The sequence below is a fragment of the Alexandromys fortis genome, unplaced genomic scaffold (genome assembly GCF_014885135.2).
Source record: "Alexandromys fortis isolate MF-2015 unplaced genomic scaffold, M_Fortis_MF-2015_v1.1 scaffold_75, whole genome shotgun sequence".
NCBI classification, from domain to species: domain Eukaryota; kingdom Metazoa; phylum Chordata; class Mammalia; order Rodentia; family Cricetidae; genus Alexandromys; species Alexandromys fortis.
The window spans coordinates 3,311,637-3,339,435 of NW_026067956.1; the positions used below are offsets into that span (position 1 = coordinate 3,311,637).

A 27,799-nucleotide genomic window follows, 5' to 3' on the forward strand; every position below is an offset into this window, starting at 1 on the left:
CGCTGCTTTCCTGTCTGCAGTGACGCTTGTCTCCTGCTTATCCTCTCCTCTTCCTGCTCCCACCTTTCTGCCTCTTCTGCGTAGTCTTTAGATGTTGGGTTGCTTTGCATTCTCTCTTGATTTCATTTCTTTTCCTCTCATGTAGATGTTTCATGGCTGTTACCCAGCTACAGCCTTGGGCATGAACTCTAGTTGTTAATGACATTGCCTTAATCATGGAATCCCTGGAACATCCTAGAGCCCTTGCGTGGCCAGAGATCCACCACCCTCTTCTGGTCTCCATGGGCACTGCACAGACATGGTATACAGACATGTCTACCAATGCGGTGTCAATACAAAACACTACAACCTGCATTCACCCTTCATGTGATCTGGCTTCTGTAGAATGAAGTCCTGCATTACCAGGAACTCTGGAACTAGAGTTTCAGATGACTGTGAGCTTCCATATGGATGATGTGAACACATCTCTTCTGAGCCATCTCTCCAGCCCTGGGTCCTATTTATTTTTAAATGATCTCACTGTATAGCTCAGGCTGTGCTCAACTCACCATCCTCTTGAGTGCTTAAATGATAAACTGTAGGTACACCATGGGCTTGGCTAAAAGTCTGTAAAATGCTTGCTCTATCCTCTCCACTCATGCTCCAGTTCTGGCTCAGGTTGTCATCACTTCCTGCCAGTAACCTGTCAGTTTGATTTATTGGAGATTTGAGGGGTAGGCAGGAGACTGGTGAAGGCATATAGGCATGCAGTGTGGAAGGTGTAGTGGGAGAGAGAAGTATGAAGAGAGGTACCCAGTGGCCTGTGCATTTGGAGAGGGTATGGCCCAAGGCACCTCATGTTCACAGTAAGGAACTCAGATAGTCTGCAGGTAATGGGGAGGGCACAGGGGTTCCTGAGAACAGGTTGTCCATCTCTGTTGACCATGTGAACAGGCGAGTGGATTTGGGACTCAGATGTGAGTCACTAAGGGCATGGCTCAGGCAGTGTGTTGGCATGGATGTAGAAGGAGAGTGGGACTCTGCAGAGGTGGGGGAGGTTCCTGTAAGGAGCAGCGCTGAGGAGGTCTTGGCAGGACTGCACAGTGCCCTCTGCTGTTCCCGCTATTGCAGTCTTCCCCATCCAGCACATGCCTTTGGTCAGCCTAACTGCATCATGCCAACATGCACCGAGCACCTGCTCCGTGCCTGCCCCCATGAGGTACCGGGATCTAAAGTAGTGTGCGGTGGCAGCTCTCCAGGTACTCAGTGGCTCCCTGGTGGGATATGTGCTGCACTGTGCATCCTCGTCAGCAGGACGTGCCTAGGAGCTAATTCAGCTTTCTGAGTAGCAAGTCACTCTTGCTTTCAGAACTTGAGTTTTCTTCTTGGTGACCAAACCGTGGAAGATATAAGTGGCGTACTCGACAGTGCTAAGTACTCTACTCGTTCTTCTTTCCTTAACAGATTTATCACCGGATCCCCAACTCAGACCCATCTTCCAGCAAAACCAAGCAGGTCATCTCCACCATCAGGACACAGAGCCTTCCCAACTGTCAGCTCATCTCCCGAAGCCACTACTCCCCCATTTACCTGTCGTTTGTCATGCTCTTGGCTGCCCTGAGCTGGCAGTACCTGAGCACCCTGTCCCAGGTCACAGAAGACTATATGCAGACAGGAGAACACTGATATTTTTATTTGGCTGGAAGCCGAAGTTCACATGAAATGGTTTAACCTTCCTCCTGGTGGATTTTGACTTCCCTTTCGCTTTCCCTACTTTAATCCCTCGGAGAACTATGTGTGGGACCTTTAGAAACTGCGGAGGAAAGGACGCCTGCCCCCAGCAGCCTGGTGCTTGTTGGGTTGTGGTCTGCCTCTTGTAGCCATTGGCAGCATGCTCACTGCTGCACTTTAGATGGGGTGGCCACACGTGATGGTCACAAGACCCTAGTGAACCTGGCTAGAGTAATAATTGAATTTATTTAATTTGAGACAGCCTTTGAATACCTATCACAATAGAAAATGAAGTGACTTTTCCTTCCGTCTTGTTCCTGTTTTTCTCACCAGCTTGACAGTGAAAGGCGTTACTCATCATCGTTCTAGGTGAGGCTGCCAAGCTTCCCAAGAGTGCAGGTGTCTCTTTCTCACTCAAAGGGCTCTTAAGCGTCCATCAGTGCCATTGGTCGCTTGTCAGAGCGTGGCCTCCAGTAAAAGCTTTTGATCTTGAGATTTTTTTTTTAATATTTATTTATTTATTATATATACAATATTCTGTCTGTGTGTATGCCTGCAGGCCAGAAGAGGGCACCAGCCCTCATTACAGATGGTTGTGAGCCACCATGTGGTTGCTGGGAATTGAACTCAGAACCTTTGGAAGAGCGGGCAATGCTCTTAACCTCTGAGCCATCTCTCCAGCCCCTGATCTTGAGATTTTTATAATAGCATGTCAGGGCTGGAATATAACTTGGAATATGACTATTGTATAATAGTTGCCTAATATACACAAGGCTTGTTTTAGTTAGGGCTTCTGTTGCTATGAAGAAAGACCATGACCACAGCAACTCTTAGAAAGCATTTGAGGTGGCAGTTTATAGTTCAGGGATTCAGTTCATTATCATAGTGAGGAGCATGGCAGCATGGAGGTAGACATCGTACTGGCTACATCTTGATCAGAAGGCAACAGGAAGTTGACCCATTGAGCGGTATCCTGAGCATATGAAACCTTAAAGCCTGCCCCCACAATGACACACTTCCTCCAGCAAGGCCACTCCTAATAGTGCCACTCCCTTTGGGGTTAAGGGGCCAATTACATTCAAACTACCACAAGGCCCTACATTTGATCCCCAGCACCACAAAGTAACAAATTAAAAACCCCTTGTAATGACTGAGTTTGTAAAATGCAGGTTACCTGGAAGACCAGACAGATGATAGTGATTTTAAGGCCCCCGTCATCTGTCGCCGCAACAGAGGGCTTGATGGCTACCTGGTGTTACTTGTGGAGGAGCAGTAGATCACCTTGCTGCTCCAGCCTGCCACTGGCATCTGCCCTACCAGCCTCTGAAGACCTTTGTTTCAGTTTCCCCTCCCATGTTTTTATACTGAAATTCAAGATAAAGGACGGCAGACATGAAGATCAGTTCTCCTATATAAGGTAGTTTTGTTTTGAATTCTAACCTGGTCTGCTCCATTGTCATGATGGCCCCTGGCTACCTGTGTATCTGAAGCCAGCGATACAGGCATGACAGCAGAGAGAATCTAGGCAACATGCTGGCTTGTTTCCCATTATAACACAACACCTGAGACTAGCTGCTTTTCCAAGGAAAGAGGTTTATTTCCTTTATAGCCTAGGAGGATGAAGATCCAAGATGAGGTGGCCCCATCTTTAGTCTCTGGAGGGCCTTATGGGTAATAACACCACATTGGTGGAAGACATGCAGGAGAGGGCACAGGAAGCAAGAGACAGTCAAAGCCCAGGCATGTTGACAGTCTTAAACTAGCTCAGGTTGGCCTGGAAATCTCTGTATCCTTGAGCTTAATGATGATCCCCTGCCTCAGCTTTCTGAATGCAAGGGTTCCAGAAATGAGCCATCCCATTCTTGGTCTCAGAACTAACTCTGGAAGACAAGCGTTGACCCCCTTTGAGGACAGTACCTCCAAAACCTTGCACTGTGCCTCAGCCGTCTCACTGCCATGCTGTGGACCAAGCTTCCAGCATTTGATCTTTTGGGGGACCCCATGTATGTATAGCACACTCTGCACCCCTGTTCAGCCTACTGGGTACGCAGACTTCACCACTGAGGTACCTCAGCCAGCATGGCGGTTCATGCAGCATTTTATGCAAACAGATTTCCTTACTGTGACTGGGGTACCACGGGGCATAGAGACTTCATTTAATTGGTTGTTTGCGGTTCAACCTCGGACCAGCATCACCCTGTTGAAACTAGTCAAAGTAATGCATTACATGATTCTTTAACTTCTCTTCAAAAGAAACACAAACAGAAAAGCTCGTCCTTTCTTACAATAATCCCAGTACCTGGGAGGCAGAGGCAGAAGGATCGGGAGTTCAAGGTCATTCTCAGTTGTGGAGGTCAGCTACATAAGACCCCATCTCTAACAAAACCCAAATACTTTTCCCATGGCAATAAAGCACAGGATGCCACGCTCCCCTTGAATTCCAAATAGTTTTGTTTATATCTAGATTAATTTAGCATGGAACATTTCTATAAAGCCATTTATCTGAAACATATAATAGTTTACATCTGACACACCTACCTTACCCCCCCCCCCCCATTTGTTATTTTGTTGCTAGGCACTGAACCAAGGGTCTTGCTTGGAACATATGTTGGAGAAGCCCTCTTTCTACCAATGAGACAGCCCCAGTCTGCTTCAGACTCAATGGAATTTATAGCATTTCCAGTGTAGCCACTTGATTCCGTAAACATTGGAGTGTGCTGTCTTCCTCAGAAGCCCACCTGTGTCCAGCCATTATGGCCACTGGAAGGGCCTGGTCTACCTTTCTGGAGCCTCTGATTATCTGCAAATCATACCTGGAGCAGCCCCTTGGAGGTTTCCCCCGCTGCGTCATTTTTCAGGATCTCTGTAACTTTCACTAAGGTTCAGTGTGTACGTGATTGCTCTGGAACCAGACTTCTGACCAAGTAAGTCTAGCATGGTGCCTGATGAATTCCTGGGAGGCATGAATGCTTTCGGTCATAGGACCTGTTTGAAGACCACTGCCCAAAAGTTAATGTACCTGAGAATGACCTAGTCAGGCAGCAAATGACTACTTGAAGGCCTGGCACTAACTGACCCTGGCTCAGTTTGAGGATCACATGCAACACCAGCACTCTTACAGCACAGTGCGCCAGTTTAACATGTAGAAAGGGAAGGATGTGTAAAATCTGAACCATCAAAGGCCCTGTGGGCAGGCTGAAAAGGAAATGCTCTTCTATCTACTTTTTTGAAACAGGGTCTCATTGTAGACCAGCCCAGGTAGGCCTCAAACTCCCAGAGATTCTCTTCCTCTGCTTCCTGAGTGCCCATTTGTCATTTTTTACCCAAGGAACATTGCTATTGACTTGGGCACAGGCGACAACCCACAGGTAATCTGTTTATGGAAGCCATCCAGAGCCGTCCCCAAGTGTACAAGGCAGGTTTCTCTCCTGGGCTGCTTCTCTTGGCCCGTCTCCACAGGCTCTAGGGTAGGAATGGAATTGCAGGAGGGCATGTGATGAGCTAAGACAGGCAACGGAGGAGGAACTAGTTGATGCAGGTTAGGGACAAGAACTGTCTTGCAGTACTGAAGCCCCAGCATCCAAGCCAGGTTAACCTCTGACTCACGTCTCCAGCACTCAGCAGGCTTTAAGACCTCAATATAGTTCTGATCCCTAACTTAGGGGAAGACAAACTTCCTCAGCTTCTAGAAAGAACCAGCCCCTCCCACTTAGCAGGAAAGTAACAGGTCAGGATAATAAAGTGAATGCTGATTAGGGGGAAGCCTCCTGTTCTCTCTGAACTAAACTATGATTTTATAAATGAATTCCTTGACCAGCCATGTAATTCAGTGACCAAGAAAACTTAAAACATGGTGCACAAGCTTTGGCTCCACCCCAAGGAGATGGGGCCCTCTAGGAAGGTAACAGTCCGCTCTCACGTGAAATATACACAGCATGCCGGGCGTAGTCAATGTGCAGCTCGCCTGTCTCCGAGCAGGAAGACTCCAAGGCTGAGCGCAGCCCTGGGGATGGCTTAGAGAAGGGTTTCGGAGGGTGATAGGAAACTAAGGAGAGAGGTACAAATAGCTTGAAAACGCGGCCCAGGAGGCCACGAAGCAGACGTCAGGCAGAGGGAGAACTGGTTTATTGGCACAGTCAATAAACTTGTTAAACTGACAGGGTGAAGTGGCGACTCTACAACATAAAAGAGGGTTCTTGCCAGACCAGCGTCACTGTGGTGTGTCTGAGGTCAGTAGGTCACCCGGCAAACCAGGACCACTTGTTTTAAGCCATACAATTAGGAGAGAATCTGTAGAACTAGTACAGCTCTTCAACTAATTAGACCTGTTTGTTTCACATACTCAGTTGAGGTGCACAAAAAAAATAAAAACTCCTATTGAAAAAGCATTGGCTGAGGACAAGACCAGGGAGGGCTCGCCACATCACCAATGTGGCGATGGACACGGTGTCCCAGGAAAAGGTAGCTTTCTCCAGAGAACTGCACCGGGCAACATCAATGCTTGCCACCGACTAAGGAAGTGACGGGCTTCAAGGTGCAGCTGACAGGTGGCATTTGTCCTCATCATGAAGTTGGTGTTCCATTTTTTTGGAAAACTTGCAACCAAAGCCTATCCTGCTCTAGAGAAACTGGGGAACTGGGGTGGGGGTGGCAGGGGTGGCAGGCAGAGCCACAGCAGCAGGCACTACAAACAGCACTGGTCTAGGGGGAGGCTAGGATGCAGGCTGTGTCACTGCCGTGGAACAGGCTGGGAGGGAGCCAGCTAAGGACAGAATGAAGAGGACAGCTCTGATGGCAGGTCGCTCTGGACCAGTTGCTCAAGCCTCGATGGAAGCTTCGTGAATCGTAGGTGAATTCAACGAATCAAAGACTGTCCTATCTGCCTCACTCCCAGCCTGGGCAGCTAAATTTAGGGGAAATTCCCTAAGGACTGGCCAACCGGGTCACAGCACATTAGAATCTTCCCCAGTACTGGTCAGTGCGAGGGATCCCAGCCACAATTTCTGATTCAATTCCACAGTGGTCTTCTCCTCTGAAGATTTTAAAGAGGCCTGGGGAGGGGGAAAAAAAGTGCTTTCAAAGTATGCTCTGGGTTTGGTCTAACCCTTGCTTTTAGATGGTGTCCCACTCTGTAACCCAAGCTGGTCACAAACTCCACCCTTCAGCCTCAGCATCCTTAGTGTTTCAGCTACAGGAGTGCAGGGTTGCGGCCACCATGTCCAGCAGCCTTGGGTCTTGACACCTGTTGGTATACTCAGATTCATCCAGACCTAGGGGTGAGTCACGCGGACCCCAGCATCATCTAAGAGACATCCCTTGGTTCCCTCCACACGCTGCCTGAGCAATGGAACCTGTATACAGAACCATGAGGAGCTGGGGCTCAGAATGGTCCAAAGTATCTACACACTTAGGCAGTCAGGGCCACACCTCAGGCAATGGAGCAAAGGGGCTCATGGCTCATTATGTAGTCTGAGCAAGAGGACTGCTACTCACCATTATCACCCCAGTCAACGTTCCAAGAGTTGGCTACCAGCCAGTAGGGGACTCCATTCTCTACTCCCCAGCCCAAGATGCGGATGGCGTGACCGCCCAACACGTCACCGGCCACATGTTTGTATACTCCTAAGGAAGAAAAAGGCAATCCTGACTACACGCAGGCTACTGCCTGCCTGGAGTCCCCAGAGACAACTGGCTACCCAGTCAGAAGCAACAGGCTGACAGGAACCAATCACTCCCCTACACAGAAATCTCTAGAAGACTGGAGAAGGGCCCAGGATGAGCAAGGCCATGGAATCCCAGGGGATGGCACTATCTGAAAGAATCAGAAGGATAAGGGATGTGGTTGTGGTCTTGTGTGTCAGTGGGGGTGGGTGTTGAGGTTTCAAAAGTCAGGCCTAGTTGTCTCTATCCTGCCCCATACTCTCCTCCCACCCCGTCTGCCTGTGGACTAAGATGCAGCTCTCACAGTTCCAGCATGTGTGCCAACATGCTCCCTGCCATGATGATAATGGACTAGCCTCTAAAGCTGTAATCCAGCCCCCATTAGATGCTTTCTTTCATAAGAGTTGCCTTGGCCATGGTGTCTCGTCATAGCAATAGAACAGTGAGTAAGCAAAGGAGTGTCTCTTCACAGCAGCGGAACAGTGACTATGACAAGGGTATCCATAGTATAAACATATGTATAAACATATGTATGTGTATATATGTATATATGTATAGAAGGGGTGTGTGTGTGTGTGTGTGTGTGTGTGTGTGTGTGTGTGTGTTTGAGAAAGGGTCTAAGAGGCCCAAGTTGGTCTCAAACTCATAATCCTGCCTCTGCTTCCTGAATGCTGGGATTACACATGGCTGCCAGTATACCTGACTAAGTGTGTGTGTGTATTTTGAGAAAGGGTCTTATTAAATAGCTTAGCTGACTTGAAACTCACTGTGTGGACCAAGCTAATCTCAAACTCAGCGGTCTGCCTGCCTCTGCCTTTTGAGTGCTGGAATTATATCCACCATGACCGGCACTGTAGAAATATTTTGGGAAGCCCAACACACTTAAGTATGCAAATTAATATTAAAATGGGATCCTACAAAAATATCACTTGGTTGGCTTTAAAATAAAGATCTACCTTTAATCTGGGTCTGATCTACTGGCAGCCTATAGGAAGGACATGGAAGAAGGAAGCTCTCTCTCTCTTTCTGCCTGCTTGTTCTCACTAGCAAGTCCATTCCTTCATGTATTAGACTTCTTTGGGATTCCGGTGTATACTTAAGACCAGCTTAGACATCCAGCCTCGTGGACTGAACAACTAATGGATTCTTAGACCTTCCATTTATAGACAGCCATTGTTGGACTATCTGGACCACAGCCTGTAAGTCATTCTAATAAATCCCCTTTAGATAGCTAGATGGAGGGGGGGGAGGGAGAGAGAGAGATGATAGATAGATAGATAGATAGATAGATAGATAGATAGATAGATAGATAGATTAGATAGACAGACAGACAGACAGACAGACAGAGAAAGATAGGTAGGTAGGTAGGTAGGTAGATAGATAGATAGATAGATAGATAGATAGATAGATAGATAGATAGATGATAGATCCATTCATTCTGTAAGTTCTGTTCCTCTGGAGCAGTGTTCTCAACCTTCCCAATGTTGCGGCCCTTTAATACAATTCCTTGTGTTGTGGTGACCCTCCAACCATACAATTATTTTTGTTTCTACTTATAAACTGTAATTTTGCTACTGTTACGAATCATAATGTAAGAATCTGATAAGCAGGATGTATTTTCACTGTTACAAACTGACTCAAAGGAGTTGGCCAGTTAGCTCAGTTGGTTAGAGCGTAGTGCGGTGCTAACAAACTGACCCAAAGGGATCACAACCCACAGGTTGAGAACCACTGCTCTAGACGACCCTGACTATACAGACGCTATGAGTGGCTAATCACAAGTCACATTTGTGATCCCCGCTACATGGAAGGCTGAGGTGACCTAGGCCTTTGCAAAGATAAAGAATGACAATGTCAAATGTGGATGAGACACAGGACAGGAGTGGCTGCTATGGCTGCTATGGCTGCTATGGCAGAACAATCATCCGCAGAGCAGGGGGCTGAGCTGGGTTGCAGGGATGGAAAGGCCCTGTGGAGACTACGCTCAGAGGGAGTCAGTGAGCACAGCAGTGGGAAGCCGTGACCGTCATCAGACGGGCACCATCAGCTGACTATCTATCTGCCCGGAAGAGTGGGGAGGGTGGTTGAGTCCCAGGGCTCTGCTCTCCCAAAGCCTCTGCCTACCTCCCAGTGAGACCTGCTGGCTCAAGTGGACCCTGAAATCAATAGATACCTGATTTGTAAGTCAAGAAGTCTGAATACACAGTGAAGGCACCCTCCACTGGGCCATTTTTGTAGATTTCCGCCATGATCTCCTTCTCACTGTTAGACACGCTGTAGGAAGAGTACCCTGCAGAAGGAACAAAGCAAGTGAGAAGGTGCCTCCAACCTCTCTAGCCCTCCAGAAGAGGCCAAGAAGACCCTACGGTTTAAAACCAGGTTCTAACCTTTGCGAAACAATGGTCTGCCTAGTCCCCTAGAGCTCAAGTGGGCTGAGGCAGGGCAGAGTATGGACCAGAGTGTGGAGTGTGCAGCTCTGCCCGGGAGCCAGGTGTGAATTACTCGACTTCCCTTCTTCCTGCTGCTCTTTCTCTGTGTAGCCCTGTTGTCCTGGAACTCTCTTTCTGTAGACCAGGCTGGCCATGGACTCAGATATCTGCCTGCCTGTCTCCCAAGTGCTGGGATTAAAAGCCCACACCCCCTCCACCCCTGGTGCTGGATTCTTAACACTCAATAGCATTGGCCTCCTCCCCCCTCAGAAGGCTCTGGCTTACCGTAGTGCTTATCTTCTTTGTAGGATGGGGAATAGCCAGCCTCACAGCTCTTGGTACACTTGGGAGTGTCTCCTCCTTCTCCAGTGCACTGGGGCCGGGAGCCATTGACATGGTGCTCACAGGGAGGTATGGTATATGGTAAGCAGCCTGAGAGATGGAGGGGACAAGATGACATCAGCCTGCAACCCACAATGCAAAGCTTCCTTCCCCAGGCCAGGTAGAGCTGGGATGCAGCCAGACCACGTCTACTTCCCATAGGGGCTGCTCCTGTACTGAAGGTGGTCTGGCTAATTATCAATCAGCTGGCCCCTCTACCGCTGACCCTCCCTTTACAACAGAAAAGGAAGCCACCAACACCTGCCCATGAAACCCACCTGAGAGACAGGGGTTGTAGGCACATACTCACCTACATGGGAATTGTAGAGTCCACCAGAAACCAGGCCTTTTTTGGTCCAGAAGTTCCATGCTCCAGAGGGATAGCCACCATTACAGCTGGAAAAGAGCATCTATCAACGTTGAGCTAATTCCAGCTTTTCCCACACATCACGGCAAATATCAAGGTCGTCCCTGGGAATACACGGTCCTCACAAGACTCCTCTCACAGCCTGGTATCCCGAGTCATTCTCTCGCCACTGTCCTTCCACCAGGGACTCGATTCAGCTCCATTTCTGTCCACAAGGACCCTCAGGACACAAGGACTCCCTTTTTTCCATGTCTATATCAAACTGACCTTCAAAGCTCCCTTTTCTGGAACAGTGGTTCTCAAAACTGCACAAGATGTTATAAGTCCCTGAGCACAGCAGTCCCCTCCCTTATCTGTAGTTTAATGTCTCTCTCTCTCTCTCTCTCTCTCTCTCTCTCTCTGAGACAGGGTCTCTCTATGAAGTCCTGGCTATCCTGGCACTGACTCCCAAGTGCTGAAACTAAAGGCATGTACCACTACATCTGGATAGTTTGATTTCTGAGGTTTTAGTTATACCTTCAACTAAGGTCCAAACATATTAAGTGGAAAATTCCAGAATTAATTTCTCAATTTTAACTTGCACACTGTTCTGAGTAGCATGATAAAATCTCACACTCCCTGGTCCATTCAGCATAGAGCATCAATCATCCTTGTCCGGAGTATCCATGCTGTATAAGCTATTATCTCTAGTCAACTAAAAGCAATTATATGGTTATCAAATCCACAGCTGTGTGTTGTGGAATATTAGTTAAAGATATATTGCATTCATTTATGCGTGGAATATTTGATGATTCAAAGATGTGTTGCATTCTTTTGTTACATTTGTTTAACGCTGGAAAGCTTTGTTACTTTGTCTAAAATACCTGACTGGTCTAACAAAGAGCTGAACCTTCAACAGCTAGGCAGGAGAGAAATGATAGGTGGGGCTGCCAGGCAGAGAAAATTATTAGGAGGAGCGAGAAAAGGAGAAGAAGAGGATGCCAGGGGCCAGCCACCCATCAACACAGCCAGCTACGGAGTAAGAAGGAAAGAATGAATTAGGATAGAAAAAGGTAAATGCCTAGAGGCAAAAGGTAAATGGGATAATTTAAGTTAGCAAAGCTGACTAGAAACAAGCCAAGCTAAGGCCAGGCATCCGGAAATAAGAATAAGTCTCCATATATTTATTTGGGAGCTAGGTGGTGGCCCCCAAAGAGTGACGAGTAAAAAGCCAACAACAGCTGTGAGGCTGTGGTGTGGCTTTAAGTAATCCTTGACGGTCAATTCTAAGAGCGGCGATACTGGCAGCTCAGGCATACCAAACGGAAGAAGAAATGCCTTCCTCATGTGAAAAGGCACAAGTTCTGCACTTAGTAAGAAAAAGTACATCATAAACTGAGGTTGCTAAGATCTATGGTAAGAATGACTCTCCTATGCCTTACATCATGAAGAAACAGGGATTCATGTTGGCTTTACTGCCACCCGTTGGACTCTAAAGCTCTAAAGAGTTATGGCCGCCAGGCGGTGGTGGCACACACCTTTAATCCCAGCACTCGGGAGGCAGAGGCAGGCGGATCTCTGTGAGTTTGAGACCAGCCTGGTCTACAAGAGCTAGTTCCAGGACAGGCTCCAAAGCCACAGAGAAACCCTGTCTCGAAAAGAAAAAAAAAAAAAAAAAAAAAAAAAAAAAAAAAAAAAAAGGAATTATGGCCACAATGAACATATTTTCAGCTGAGATGGAAACAGGCCGCAGGCAGATACAGGATTACGTCCCTGGTTTAAGACGTCTACTTGGGGTGGGGCAGGGGCAGCTGGACCATTTGCAAAATGAGGTCTGGTGTCCTTTGCAGCTCCAATGCACTAGGCAGAATATGGAAGAACGGGGCTCTGTCTGGGGAGAGGTGGGACTACCTTGCTGCTGCCCACACACATTCCTTTTGGAACTTTCAGGAATGTCTAACCTGCACCACTGCTACAGGCTAAGGGCCAGGGGACCCTGGTGAGCGCTTGGGTTACAGACTGAGTTTAGTGCGAGCCTACTCCCCCAGCTGGGATCTGTCATCCTTATAGAGTAGACTGGTATACTTCTCTGAGTTGGGGGGTAAGGGAAGTGATGGGGGACAAGTGGGACAAGAGCCAGACAGGGAACAGAAAGTAAGCAAAACCTTTGGAGATCATATTCTGCCAGGACTCTATGTCCCGAGAAGCTCAACAACAGCAGCTGTTAACAAGTCTGCCTGCAGACTCCCATGTCTCCCTCTGTCCCTGCCTCGAAAACAGCTTTCCCCTCCCCCAGGGAGCCCTGAGTTACTCAGTACAAAGGAGGAAGGGGCTAAGGGTCTCCAGGAAGAGGTGCCCAATAATTACCCGTCCCCACACTGGAAACCACAGCAGGTGAGCAGGTCCTGAGCAGACACCTCCACATTGACATGGCCATTGGTGTGGATGCAGATTCGGTCAGACATGGCTTCCACTGCCCCGAATGCCTGTAGGAATAGGAAGTCCCACCTGGTGAGGAGCCCATCTTAACTAAAGCAAGGAGAGTCCTGGACATGCTCTACCTTCTCCCCTAACTCTCCCTTCCAGCTTGTGCTGGCTGATTCCAGTTTGTTCCAAACCTACTCTCAGCTTCCACTTGGCAGGAGTCTGAATTAAAACAAGCCTGCACCCTCAGGAACATCCACCCATAAGCCTGGTCAACAGGAACTCCACACTGAGGGTCCCAAGATTGTCGCCTGAAGTATATGGAGCCTTCTGAATGGTGAGACCCTTTCAACGTCAGGTGAGGTTCACACTTAGCATTAAAGAGACCAATCCAAGCCTAGCTGAGGACTTGACTCACAAGGAGCAGATTCCAACAGAGAGCAGATGGAAGCCCCCATAGACACAGGAGGGCGACAGGGAGTCAGCAGGACCAAAGTGGTCCATTTGGGGCAGATGAAAAGACCGTGTGGATGGGCAGCTGAGATGGCCACCCAACCCTGGGAGCATATTTAATGCCACTGGACTATATACTTAGTTAAGAGGGTTGCATTTTCTGTCATTCATATTTTGCCACAGTTCAAAAACCACAGACTAGCTCACAGACGGAACACCCATGAAGCTGTCTGTATTGCATCAGAGCAGATGTGTTTACTGAGGAACACGGCTCCACAGCCTGTTCCTGGACCTCGATCTCAGGACCCCACTCACTGTATGTCCATCATCCACTTCATCCCTGCAGCAATTCCCAACCACAAGGATCAGAAACCGTAGCGACGGAAAGAAACTGACTCCAATATGGCTCGTCCCATCTGGTACCTCCCTAGATACCCCATCACATCCCAACCAGACTTCAGGAAGCCGGCCCCACCAGCAGGGTCTTACCCAGCAAGAGCCGCAGGAGCCCTGGTCTCTAATCTGTTTGATAGTTGGGCAGTTGGGCCACTGTTCCCGTGCATCGAAGTTTTCAGGTAGATCCATGTCCTCAGCGAACCCAACTCTGGGGCAAAGAAGGACTCTGTTACAAAGCACAGTTTGCTCCCCTATCCCTGAGAGGACAGGTAAAGAGCGGCTGTCCCTGGATGGACTGTCCATCCTAGAGAGGTGGTGAGACACAGGCAGGTGCGCTTTGCCACTTTATGCTGTCTAGCCAGACTCCACAATGTGTACACACCCTCTCCTATGCTTATTTAATGGGTGTTTTTCAAACATTCTACCTGTGGGATATAGATTGCTTGCTCTCCCTCCCTCCCTCCCTCCCTCCCTCCCTCCCTCCCTCCCCCCCCCTCTCTCAGACAGGGTCTGACTATGTAGCCCAGGCTAGCCTGAACTCCTTAGTGAATATTGGAGTTACAAGCATACCCCATCATGCCTCATTCAAACCACTTCAGCAACACTAATCCTTCAGGTTTATTAAAGCTGGTGTAGTGGAGGGGGTGCAGGTTCACCTGTGCCTTAGTCTTTTCTTTTAGATTTATTTATTTAGTGTACGAGTGGTTTGCCTGCATGGATGTCTGTGCACTTCGTGTGTCAAAAGATACCAGATCCCCTATAACTGCAGCTACAGATGTGTCTGAGCCACCATATAGGTGCTAGGAACTGAACCCAAGTCCTCTGCAAGAGCAACAAGTATTCTTAAGCATTGAGCCATCTCTCCAGCCCTGGGATTCATTTTATTTTCCTTGAGCAGGCATTTAGCAATGCACGAGGGTGTTATGTGCCTACCCTAGATGGTACAGCTGTCTACAGAAACCATTCCAATTCTCTCACTACGTCTGCAGATGCAGCTCAACAGCTGACCGCCTGTCAAGTCATGCATGTGTAAGTCCTCAATTTGATGCCCAGGACTGAGGTTGGGGCTGGATGTAGAGGGGCAATGTCTGGCAGGAAGATCATGAGTTCAAGGCCATAGCAAGACCCCTCAGGGGACAGTGTAGCTGTTTGGCTGTAATCAGAAGAGAGAGCCAAGCAAAGTCCTGCAGTATGGGCCTGTGATCCTGTACAAATATTGCCCTGATTCTAAATGCTTCTAATCTCTTCCCACCTAATGTGGAATTTTAAAATATTAAGCTGTGCCTTGCCTACAGCCTGACCTGAGTTAGATAACATCATCACTGTCATGTACCAACACTTGATTACCTCATCCTTGACAGACATCCTAATCCTTGCTAAGAATTCTACATGAGTATGCCCACAAGGTAGTAAATCCAGATTTTGAGGCAGTCTCTGCAGCCCAGAAGAGCACACCTAGGGAATCCAGAGAGGGCTTTCTCTACCTCTGCCTACACCCTAACACTAGTACTACTGCTCCCAAGCCAATATGCAGGGGCAGTGTCTACTCTGGGGGGGGGGGCACTCACCTTTCAGGTAGCTTGGGTCCACCCAGGATGGTACCACACAGCTTCTTCAGGTAGCTTATGTCAACATTGTAGAAGTTTCTTCCAGCCTGAAAGAGAGTCACACCAGGACAGTCACCCATGGGGGATTTCCCGGGATGGTAGGTCAAGGGTCTTGCCCAATTCTGGGAGCTACGGGAACAGGCAGAGCGATTCAGGGTCAACACTGCTCTCAGACCGCCGTGTCTTCTCTATTCTGCTGTAGTTTGTTACCAGGAGAACCTGCCCAGACTGGAGGAAGTGACGGCATGAAGTCCCACCAAGGAACCGCCTCACCTTCCAGGGGAGTTTTCCTAGGGTCAACCTGATTTGGGAGCTCACTATCCCTCCACATACCCCCATGTACAAGTGTTCACACATGTGCGTACTCCCATGCACACAACATGGAGCTCAGAGGAAGCTTCAACTTCCAGAAAATACTGTCCTACGGCCAGTTAGTCACCTCAGAGGCAATGTGCACAAGGTGACTCAAAGCAGGGACCCACAGAAACAGACGGGAAATGGCAACACTGCCCACCTGCCATGTCGTATTTCGTTTGTTGATATAGTTAATCAGGTCATCCGACAGTGGGTGGAAGGAAGGACTGTCGTTGGCACTCGCCAGTGCCAGCAGGCAAGAGAGAGAGATCAGGGACCACCACATTCTGGAAGCCGGATCTGCACCCACCTAAAAAAAAGACATAGCATCAAAACAATTTCTATACAAGGACACTGCTCAGGCCTCCTGGATGCCTTTATGGCCCCAATACGAAGCCTGGTTTGATGGGATCCTGCAACACAACACATGGCAGTATGCATGTCCCCTCCTGGCTATTTTAAAACTGTCTGCACCTGATCAACAACTAAGCTTAAGAGATTCTTTCAGTGCTCTAGAAGGGCAGCTATCCTGAAGCTGGATGTGATGTAAACCCTGCACTAAGGAAGTCAGGGGTGTGGGACTTCAGCCTGGGCCATGTAGCTACAACCTGCCTCAAAACAAACAAAAACCAGTCAGTCTGTGTGGGTGTGTCCTAAGGGGAGCCAATGGGTGAGAAAACTAAGAGGAGTCGTGTTCACAGCCTCACTTAAAAACATTCGAAATGGTTTTGCTGCATGTATGTGTGACCATGTGCAGGCCTAAGGACACGAGGTTCTGGGAACCAGTTCTCTCTTCTACTTCAGGCCTGAGTCATCTCCCCAGTTCTGCAAGCTCCACTCCTGGCATATTTCAAGCCAACAGAAGCCGGACTGGTGTTCGTTGCTGAGAACTATGGAACCATACTGAATATGCCAGGGGCACCAGGCTCTCAGGAGCCCCTCTGGTTTTTCCTGTCAACCAAGGGCTTTGCTTCCAGCTCCTGAGAAGGAAAACTTATTACATCAATACCTTGGCCTCTGGACCTTGTGAACTGGTTTCAGAGTCAGGAGACCAGCCATTTCCTGCTCAAACCATGAGTCACCCTCTTGAGCAAGTAGCTTTTAAAGGCCAGGTCTTTCCTGGGTATTGACAGCTAGGGCTGGGCCTAGAGGGAGCAACAGTAGGTGTGGGTGGGGCTGGGACCCTATCTCGACTGTAGGATTCACAGAAGCAAGTGCGCTACATCAGGGTCACGTGTTGTAAGGACACTGGAACACAGACTTACACACTTAGAGAACTTTTGGTGCAGTGGGAAGTTAAGACAGGATCTCACTTAGCCCAGGTTGGCCTGCCTCTGCTTTCTGAGTGCTGGATCATAGGCATAAAAGCATACTGAAGGAAAACTAAAAACTCTCATTTAAGTTCAAGCAACAGAGTTGGATCCTCAATGTGTTACAATGATGGTAAGTCTGGGGGGGGGAGGTGTTGAGCAACAACTCAGCCATAAGAACAATGTGTATGGACAGAAAGACTATTCTGAAAAAGATCCCATGAAGGCCTTCTAGACATCATGATATATTATAAAATGCCTGGTGATACTAGCTCAGAAAAGTTCCATTAAAAAAAAAAAAAGTCAAATTACTCAAAACTCATCTTGGGTATGGGGAAAAAGCGTGTGTGGGCCAGGGAAAGAGGAAGTGACAACACACTCCTGCAGATGTGCTTGCACAGCTGGCTGCCCATCCCGGGAAAACAAGGAGGGCCAACTATGCACACCTGGCGACACCAAAACATGTAAGCCTGAGCAGGTTTGTGAGGCATGCTTGTAACCATAGGGCTCTGGAGGCTGAGACAGGAGGAGCAAGGGTTCAAGGCTAGCCTGGGCTACACTAAGATACAGAAAACAAAACAAGCAAAAAGCCCAAACAAAACTAACTCCCTGGAAAACCTAAAACTAGCATAAAACAAAACCTGTTAGGCGGCACATTAAAATTAAAAGTCTTATGCTGGTGGGATGGCTCTGCAGGTAAAGGGACTTGCAGCCAAGCTCAGGGACTTGAGTTTAATTTCCTGCTTGATGAAGAAGAGATCTGACTCTTGCAAGCTGTCCTCTGACCCCCATGTGCACACGCACAACAAATCAACAAGTCTTCATAATAAAAACAGCAACCAAGATATATGGGAAAAGCAGTGCTCCCATTAAAGGCTTTGGGTCCTCCATAAAACAAGACTTGAACGTCAGAGGACTTGGAGCTGAAATGTAGCCGAGCAGAACATGGGCTTAGCGTAGACAAGACTCCGGATTCTAACCGCAGCACCACACACTCTCACGTCAGAAACACGGGATAGGAAAATGGATGTAGCAAGCACAGAAAAAGTGCAAATGGCCAAGGCAGATATGAATGTGTTCAGTCTCAGGGAGGCATAGGTAAAATCGAGAAGCTGTCAGTCTCAGAGGCCAAAGCAGGTTGCTTCTTCTCCTGGGGGAGAGCAAAAGAGAAGCCAACCTAGACCCGTCACCTGGAACCTATACACATGTACACATGATGTCTGCATATGGACATTAGACATTTACCTGCTACACAGTGACCCCAAAACACACCGACACAAGCACCGAACACTTGAACACAAGCCCGTGAGACAAAAGTCCAATGGCATAGTAACTGGGAAATCACTGCAAGCAGCTAAAAATGGTTCAAACAGCCACCCAGAATGAACTAGCTAAGGGAAACCACACTGCAGAAATGAAGTAAAACCACCCCAGCGCCACAGTTAGGTGAGAAAGAAGCAGCAGATGACTGGGGGACACAGGGGCCGTGTCTGCTAGTGAGCAGGTCAGGGGCAGAGACATAGTGTTGTCCTAAGGAAAGCACACACAGGCAGTGGCTGCACCGAGGGCTCCTTTTCCGTCTTGAACGGCTATGACGCACGAGTGCGAAAGTTAGTGCGCATAGCACTTGGTTCTCAGTTAAAGCAGGTGGGCTCAAAAGGTCGGGCTTGGTGGGAGGTCTTGGTGTGAGCCCCCACCTCATTTCTGTTTTCCCTTCTAGCTATGTAGGGGCTCCCTGACACAGGCATTCCTGCCATGGCACTGGCACTATGGTGTGCTCCAAAGTAAGGGGCCCTGGACAGATGCCAAACCTGTGAGCTTGAACTTTCAGCCCCACCCCCAGAAAGTGATCTCTAATAACCCCCCTTTCTTTACATGCCCAGCTCTGAGTATCCCTATAATAGTGAGAAATGGATTACCACACGTATATATGTACAACTTACCCAACACTTACTGCCCCCACCTCCAGTGACTCATGGGAAGCCTGTCTCACATGGCCGTGTGTCAGCCATCACATGACCTCCAAACCACCCTCTGACTTGTACTTGGCATCTTACTCTTTTTGTGTTTCTGTGTGCATGCATGTTCAAGTGTATGCAAGTCTAACATATGTGCATGTCTCTGGAGACCAGGACAACCACGGTGTTGTTGCTCAGGGGCCACCCAGCTTATTTCCAAACAGGGTCTCTCAATACCTGGACCTTACCAAAGAAGTGGGGCTGGCTGCCCAGTGAGCTGATTTCTGCCTTCCTGGTGTTCACACGGGTTGGGGGCATTACTCACTCCTGGGGAATCAAACTCAGACCCTTGTGCAAACCCTTTCCCAGCTAAGTCATCTCCAAAGCCCAGCATCTGAACTTTTCTTTCACGACGGGAGGCCTGATACAGAAACACTGGCGTACCCACTCCCTAGGGTGGGAGTCTGGACTAACGAAGGAGCTGGTAAGTATGTTAAGCTCCCCTTTGTTGAACTGACACCCATGGGTTCTCACTATACTGTGTGTGAGTGTCACAGTGTCCCAAGATACCCTCTGGGGACGTGGCATCTGTTGAGCTGTTAAATATAAGCCGAGTAGAGAGGCGCATTTCCATGGTAACCTGAATGTTACAAAAGATGTCTTTGGTTTCTGTGGTGGCAGGCACTCTCATGCCCCCAAGGGTTCCCAGGACACTTTCTGGAAACTCATTTTCCATTGGTTCTGCAGCCCACCTCTGGCTACTGGACTTTATTTTCTCTACCGTCAAGGGCTCTGCCTGACTGCAAACCTACGTACTGGGGCTTCAGTGACTCAGCTGTCCCCACTCAATGTCCAGACCAACTCACACCAGAATGAACCCCAGGAAAAAGACTTCACCTCCCAAACCAAGATTCTCCGCTCCTTACTTGGCCTCCAGCTACTGAGGAGTCCAGGTTCTGCTGGAGACGGGACACCAGGGTCTAGATCTTGGTTCTGCCGCTGTCACCCGTGAACGCTGCCTTTCACTGAGGCTCAGATTCTACACCTCCAAGGTGGGGAATAAGCACCACGTTTCCATGAGGAGCAGAGGAGGGGAGGGAGACCCTGCATCAGTGCACATGCCCCACCCTCTCCCCACAACTCTCCCTTCCAGCTTGTGCTGGCTGATTCCAGTTTGTTCCAAACCCACTCCTCCACTTGGCAGGAGTCCGATTTAAAACAAGCTTCCATCCTTAGGAAAACCCACAAGCCTTGTCAAAAGGAGTTCCACACCAAGGGTCCCAAGACTGTCGCCTGAAGTATATGAAGCCTTTTGTTCCCATCTAGTGCACTGATTCCCCAAGAATGCCAGTCTTCCTAGACATCACACACAGAGGATAGGAACTTCGGCGACACAGCCAGTAGCGACAATGATAAGCTAAGTTGTCTGTAAACCTGTCACGGGTTCCGTGTCTTTGCCTGAAATAGCCCCTGGTTTTCACTTCCCCTACTTTAACAAGCACTTCCCTTTATTTCCCAATTCTGTGATTTTTTTTTTTTTTTTTAGTTAACAGAAAGTCTTTATTTCACAAAAGAAAGGGGTTGGAACAGACAAGTACATTTACTGCTTAACCAGACTCCTCTTCTAGGTGTACAGATGGAGGGCAGTTATGGGCAGAATTTATTTCTAGCTCAGGTCAGCTGCTCCTGAGTTCCACCTTCTTTCCTTTCTAAATCATACAGCAATCGATGTCTCAATGTCCTATTATTGCTGTCTACACAACACTGTCACGTGCACAGAACGGCCGGGGAACTGGTGATGCCATCAACAGCAAAACCATTTCCCAAACTAGCTGAATGCCCTTGCTCAGACAAATAAAGCCCCTGGGACTTATAAATAAATAAATAAATAAATAAATAAATAAATAAATAAATAAGGAATAAACATCCACAGAGAAACGGATGTCATGGTGAAGGATGCATCATGTAATGGTACCCTAAAAACTGGGGGGAGGGGGCACAAGCGTGACAAAGAAAGCTTTCTTTGATAGGCACAGAGTCTCAGGCAGACTAGAGTCTACATCACGTTCTAAAGGCTATAAGGAGACAGAATATGTAGGTCTCAAAGACCCACAGGCCACCTGCCGTGTCCTGGCACGGGATCTTCTGCTCTCCCCGACAGTGGTACAGGCTGACCTCTCCACGCCAGCTCTAAACGACCAGAAGCAAGAAATGTCTTCCTTCGCCAATAGCCACACACTGCGACCATCCGTCACACATGTGCAGAGGGGCTCCACGCTAGGAAGGTGGGAAAACTGGATGGGGAGACCTGCTGGGACCTCAACACTGCATTTTACGAGTTTCTCTTCCATAAAAGCAAACTTGTCTCAGCTTGGGCACCTGCTCCTCAAGTTTTGACCACTTCAGTCCACCCACAGAACAAGAACATGCAAGCTTCTGTTTCCTTTTGACTGGTTTGCTCAGTCACTCCCCATGCTGGGACAGGTACAGTCGAAGCCGACATCCTAATCTCAAAGGTGTGCAGGGCAGACCTGAAGGAGGCCAGAGACTCCCCCTTTTGAGAAGTCTGAATCACAGCCTCGATGTGGACTTGCAGATTTCACATCTTTGCTCCTAGTAGGGAAGTGTGATTGATTCATGGCTGACCCTTGAGAACAAAAACCAGCCTGGGGCTATCCACAGCACAGCAACCTTCTACCCAAGGCACATCTGGAAGGGGACGCTACCGACCTAATTCAGAGGCAGAACGCTTACCAGTTCAATTGAGAATATGCCCCCATAATAAGATCAGACTGTGGGCAGACCTATAGGGTACCTATATAGGCTGGTAGTCCTAGGTTCTAGGAGAAAGCAGGCTGAGCAAGCCACGAGGAGCAAGCCAGTAAGCAGCTCTCCTCCATGGCCTCTGCATCAGCTTCTGTCTGAGTTCCTGTCCTGATCTCCTTTAATGGAGACTATGATGTGGAAGTGGAAGTCCAGCAAACTCTTTCCTCCCCAGCTTGCTTTTGGTCACGGTGTCTCATCACGGCAATAGCAACCCTGACTAGGACAGGCTCTGGGAGGAAAAACATTTCATTGCTGGTAGAAAATATGACAGTTTGACTGGAGAGTAAACATTCCCAGAAGCTTTTGCTCTCCAGCTCTGTTCAAGACCTGCGGAAACGCTCCCCAGGTGCATGGGGTAGTGTATTCCCCAAGTCTGCGCCTAAAACATACACAGTACAAGGCTTTTTAAAGATCTTGAGATATAAATGAGAATCATGTTCTCTTGATCTCTAATTCGACTGCAGGGTAAACTAAGTTCCAGGCCGGTTGTGCGAAGGACCAAGCAGACATGTAAATGAGCAACAGAAATGCTGTCTGTGAGCTGGGCATCGTCTCCTTTCTTGGGGCCCCAGGAAGAAAGAATTCCTCTCCAGGCTAACAGAAGTAATAGACAGAGGTACTCTTTTGGACAGTGTCTCCCTGTACCAGGCTCGAGGCAGCCACCAGCAAGCAGAGCCATCAGGTACAAAACTCAGGTCTCTGCTAACTGGTTACATGGCTCTCTATGTATGCGGCAGTCAATGCTCACTGTCCCGGGGTAATTATCATCTTAAAAAGTATACAGTTTGAGACCAGGGATAAGCTCAAGCTGGCAGAGTGCTTGCCTCGCTAGCTAGCATCCTGGGTTCAGTCCCCAGCATCACATTAAACCAGAGGTAATGACATATGCCTAGAACAGCAGCTCAAAGAGGCAGGATACGGCTACACTGTGAACTACACTGTGAACTACAGAGGCCAGCCTCGAATATGAGGCTGTCTCACAACACCTCTCCTCCCTACCAGGTCTCCTGATTGGGGTAAAAAAGTTATGACCATCACACAATTTGTCTTATATGCTGATGTATATTCTACTATTTGATTATCAAAACGAAGTATAGCCCCAAACCCAGAGGGGATCAGTAAGTTGAGAACAAGTGGCAGGCTGCTTGAATCCTGAAACGGTTTTCCACCGGCACAAGCTGGCCAGCACCACCTGCCTTAGGCAAGCAGGAAGGACATGTGACTCTCTGGATGAGCACCTCTTGCCTGGGCCAGATCAGCAGGTCAGAGGGTCAGAGAGCAGCCAACTCTGCTGTGAGAGCAGATTGTCCAAGTGTTCTCTATGTTCTGTGGACACTAACTTGGCACTCAGCAGCCCCATTCTCTTCCTCCCTGCCTGCTGGAAAGCTGTATTATCTTGGCTAGACTGTAGGGTTACTGGCCCAGTAAAAACAGGTTACAGTAGAGATTACAGACCACAGGTCCTTCCTTCCCAGCCTTCAGCTTTTACAAAACAGTTCTGGAAAGAGCCCTCCAGTCTTGTAGAAGGCTTCTATTTCACGGATGAGGGAAACTAAGGCATGAGGGGAGACCATGGCCAAGCCCCGGATGGCTATACCTGAGTAGGCATGAATAACCTTCTGGAGATCAAATTCCAGGTCACTTTCCACCATCGTTCCCCAAGTGTCTCTAACAATGTGACTGACTTGCAGGTGACTTCGCTTTCCCATCTGCAAAGTCCCCCAACCTCCCACACCTCCTGGATTTTAAAAACTAGGCCTTGGAGGAGATGGTTCAGCGGGGAAAGTACTGTTGTACAGTCATGGGGAGCTGGGCTTGCCTCACGAATGCCCACGTAAACACTGAAGACCTGGTGGCCTCCATTTGCAATCCCAGCATTAGGAAGTCAGAGAAAAAGGATCCCTGCAGCAATCTGGCTAGCTAGACTAGCCAAATCAGTGAGCTCTGGGGTAGAAGTAGAAGTAGCCCTGCCTCATTAAGTGGAGTGTCAACGTCTGTCCCCCACTACCTACATACAAACATATATATACACAGACCTATTTAGAAACTACAACTAATTGCAGCTAAGCTCAGCTACCCAGGTTTATGACCTAAAGAACTCAGACAATTGTAGATGCATGGTGGCATCCGTGTGTTAAGCTCAGCATGTGAAAGGCACAGGCATAAGAAATAAAACTTGAGTTCATGGTCATACTTGGCTACTATCAATTTTGAAGCTAACCTGGGCTATATAAGATTCTGTCTCAAAAAAAAAAAAATCTAAACCCAAACTTTTTTTAATTTTTTGAGACAGGGTCACTATGTAGCCCTGACTGACCTAGAACTTGATACAAAGATACAGGTTGGCCTTGAACTCTCAGAGGGTTGGGATTAAAATAGTGCACTACCACATTGAGCTAAAACCCTAATATTTAAAACAACAACAACAAAATGAACATTAGCACAAGTGCTACCTGTGACCAACCACAAAACCAGGGAGAGCTTCACTAATCAAGACTTCGACAGCAATGAAGGCACATGGACCAAAGCCATCACACTGACAATTAGGGCCTGGTAGGATCTAATTGGGACATGGGAACAGGAACTCCTGAACTGCAAGATGGCAGAGCCACAGAAGGGAGGGGATATCACCGCTATCCAGCAGAACAAATGTGTGCAGGTCTCCATCCAGCAATTTAGCCTATTTTGCTTTGCCCAAGAGAATTTACTGTGCCACTAGGAACAAGAGTGAAAAGGTAGGAGGAAAAGAAATAGAAGTAGGAAATTTTAACTGTCCTTCAGGTCAACACGTTCAAGATCAGGTGTGGTGGTGCACACCTTTAATCCCAGCACTCGGGAGGCAGAGGCCAGTAGATCTCTGTTGAGTTCAAGGCCAGCCTGGTTAACAGCACAGTCAGGACTACACAAAAAGACCTCGTCTCAGATAGACAAACAAAAAAATGCCTAACAAACTGAATTTCCTGGGCATGACAGGTGTGCACCTGGGATCTCAGCACTTGGGCGGTAGTAGGATGAACAATAGGGCATGGTGACACATGCCTTTAATCCCAGCACTCGGGAGACAGGGGCAGGTGGATCTCTGTGAGTTCGAGGCCAGGCTAGTCTACAAAGTGAATAAAAAACTCCAAACTAATCTTCACCTACATATTGAGTTTGAGCTGGGCTACATGAGACCTTTGCCACACTGCCACTCTCTCTCCAACAAATTAAAATAAACATTAAATCTGCAGGCATCAACATTAGCAAATCTCATAAACTGAGTGAAAAAGACACATAGTACAATTAAATTACATAGAACAACTGTATACATTGTTCAGTACAGATTGGATACATTGTATTTCAAGCACAGAAGTAGAAAAGAATGATAAGAAAAAGCACAGCTACCAAAGTCCTTATGAAAGACAAAGCAAGTCTAGGAGCCAAACTGATCACAATGAAACATGTCCCCTCAGAGGGAAGCACCCTACCTCTACCCCAAACCTGAGTCTGGGAGAATCAGGTCTCCAGAAAGGGGAGTTCAGCCTTGAAGCTAAAAATGAAGGGCCTTCTAGGAATGGTGGCCTATTCCTTTAATCCCAGCACTGGTAAGACAGAGGCAGGTTTATCTCTGAGTTTGTGCACTCCGTCATGCTTGGGCCATCCTGGTCTACAAACCTAGTTTCAAGCTAGCCAAGGCTACACCGTGAGTGATAAGACCCATTCTCAAAAAAAAAAAAAAAAAAAAAAAAAAAAAAAAAAAAAAAAAGACTAAACCAGGAGAGACAGCTCAAGTCTATGACCTAGCATGTGGGGAGGGTGAGGCAGAACTGTCCAGTTCAAGGCCTGCCTGAACTACAGGACTTCAAAAAGCTGGGAGGGATGGAGGAGGAGGCCGGCTAAAGCTGGCTAGTATGGTATAGTCCAGGGGCAGAGTACCTGTTGAGCATGCAGAAAGCCCTGGGTTCAGCACCTCAGACAAACCAGACAGTTCCAGCATTGCAGCCGGAGCCTACACCCCTAGAACTTCCACCACGCTTAATGTAGGGCAGAATATAAACTACTGCCACGAAAGGACTCCAGATGGATCCTCCACCCTTTCTTAGGCAGCTCAGCTTCAGGCTGGGACCAGGGATACGGACTGTTAGCTAAGCAAAGAGAGTTCTGAGATGATGGGACCAGGGATTCAGACCGTGAGCTAAGCAAAGACTACACAGACTTTTATATACCTCACCTTTGCCAGCTGGCCCCACCACTGAAGTCCCTGGTTTCCTTTTTGACGTTCAAAAGTTCCATTGCATACAGTTCAACCTCACACATACCTAGTATTTTCCTTACAACAGACCATCAAAAGTCAGTTAGCCAGCAGGAGACTCTGACACCTAAAGGTTTCCACCCATACATACCACAAAGGACCTCAGCCTAGACTGCTAAACCAGCACCTCCATGGGGCAGTTCCAAACTGGAGCCAAGAGCCTGACTAGTCTGAAATAGTCAACATCGAGGGAGGTACCGGAAGCCTCCGAGGCCCCCTGGGCTGGTGAAGCACAAACGAGAGCCCACCTTTCGCCCCCAACCCCCAGCAGTCCCTGCAGGCCCAGGAAGCATGTTTTTTAAAGGAGCACAGATCATTTCCTCCAGGGTGCCTTTTTTCCTCTTTGGGAGGAAGGAGGATTGGGAGGTGAAAGCCTCACTCTGTAGTCAGATTGCCTTGGGATTCATTGTGTAGCCCAGGCTAGATTCCAGTGCACAGCGATCCTCCTGTCTCAGCCTTCCAAGCGCTGTGATTGCCTGGCTCTGGTATGCTTCTGGGAGCTCTGGAGCTTTAGGCCACTGTGGACAGAACCTATGAGGGGCAATTCTCCCTCGAGGGCTGAGGGCTGCGAGGGATGGTGGGAGCACCTTCAGCAACGTTCTCCACCGGCTACCCCTCTGAATCCGGATAGAACTCCTCGGCCCTCCCAGAGGAGGCACCTGGAGATCAGTCTTCCTCAGACACCAAGGGTTAAGCAGGCCCCTAGGGGACTAACTCCAATTCACCAATCGCCTGGTCTGCACGCCCAACACCCGGCCGGTGCAGACCTACCCCATGCGGCTTCGGGACCAGCAGAGTCCTGACAAAGATTGTCCTGCATGTTCCTCTACCCCTCCACATTCCCATCATCTTGGCCATCCCCCTCCAGAGAAAGGGAGCACAGCCCCAAGCACCCCTATCCTTTATTCCACACCGCTTCTCTTCCTGTTTCTCGGTTTAACTCTTCGTGCAGGTTCCACCCCAGCCACCCACCAGGTTCCTGTTCTCCATAGGACCGGTCTTTTAGGGTGCCAGGCAATGCGTGGGCTTGTGTGGTAAGTTGCCGGGGCAGATTCTTTAGAATAAGTCACAAACCTGGACTAGATGCAGGTCAATACCCGCCCTGAGCACCACTGAGACCCGGAGCCGGCGGGTTGGCAAGAGGGCCAGGGCCGAACCCTTCCCTGCAGGCTCCTCCCTTAGAGCTCCCCCAAGTCCCCAGCTCCGCCCTTGGAGTGCGCCAAGGCCACAGGAGGTACGCCGACCCGCGCGGGGTCACCAGGCCCGGCCCTAAGGGCGTGCAGGCCGCCAGTGCAGCTGGCCTACATTGCCCGAATTCAGGAACCCTCTCCCCGCCAGGTAAGACCATTCTCGGTGCACAGCACCCAGGGCCGCGAAGGAACCGCGCCTGCGCCCTGGGCGAACGAGGGGCCCTGTCCCCGCCGCCCGCGCGCGCCGCCCGCGCCCCCGCTCCCAGCTAAGGTGACTTCGGTCGCGGAGCCACTGCGCCCCGACCACACTCACCGAGCGCAGCGCTACAGCCCCGGCCCGCAGCCGCCAAGCCGAACCGAGCCGCACCTGGCCTCTTGGGCGCCCCACTAAGTACCCGGGCAGCTCCGCCCGCCGCTGGGCTGATTCACCACGTGACCCGTCGGCCGCGCCCCCACCCCCGCG

At 48.9% G+C, this 27,799-nt stretch overlaps 2 protein-coding genes across 4 annotated transcripts in view; one reads left to right on the forward strand and one right to left on the reverse strand.

Annotated features, from left to right (window-relative positions):
* Fdft1 (farnesyl-diphosphate farnesyltransferase 1) overlaps positions 1-6,081 on the forward strand; it is a 29,916-nt gene extending 23,835 nt beyond the window's left edge. Inside the window, exon 8 of the mRNA XM_050152105.1 lies at positions 1,444-6,081. Coding sequence (XP_050008062.1) covers positions 1,444-1,665 — 222 coding nt within the window. The 3' untranslated portion in view covers positions 1,666-6,081. The remainder of the gene's footprint in view (positions 1-1,443) is intronic.
* On the reverse strand, positions 5,819-27,799 carry Ctsb (cathepsin B). 3 transcript variants are annotated; one of them, XM_050152106.1, is made up of 10 exons: positions 27,650-27,799; positions 15,922-16,071; positions 15,369-15,454; positions 13,894-14,008; positions 12,895-13,013; positions 10,492-10,577; positions 10,086-10,232; positions 9,545-9,661; positions 7,204-7,332; positions 5,819-6,761 (listed from the first exon to the last, which is right to left on the reverse strand). In XM_050152106.1, the coding sequence occupies exons 2-10, from the start codon at positions 16,045-16,047 to the stop codon at positions 6,664-6,666; spliced, it is 1,023 nt and encodes a 340-aa protein (XP_050008063.1). In that variant the 5' UTR covers positions 16,048-16,071; positions 27,650-27,799; the 3' UTR covers positions 5,819-6,663. The 3 variants fall into 3 exon arrangements, with proteins under 3 accessions (XP_050008063.1, XP_050008064.1, XP_050008065.1); XM_050152107.1 differs by lacking the exon at positions 27,650-27,799 and adding an exon at positions 19,956-19,978; XM_050152108.1 differs by lacking the exons at positions 12,895-13,013; positions 15,369-15,454; positions 15,922-16,071; positions 27,650-27,799 and having other exon boundaries at positions 13,894-13,967.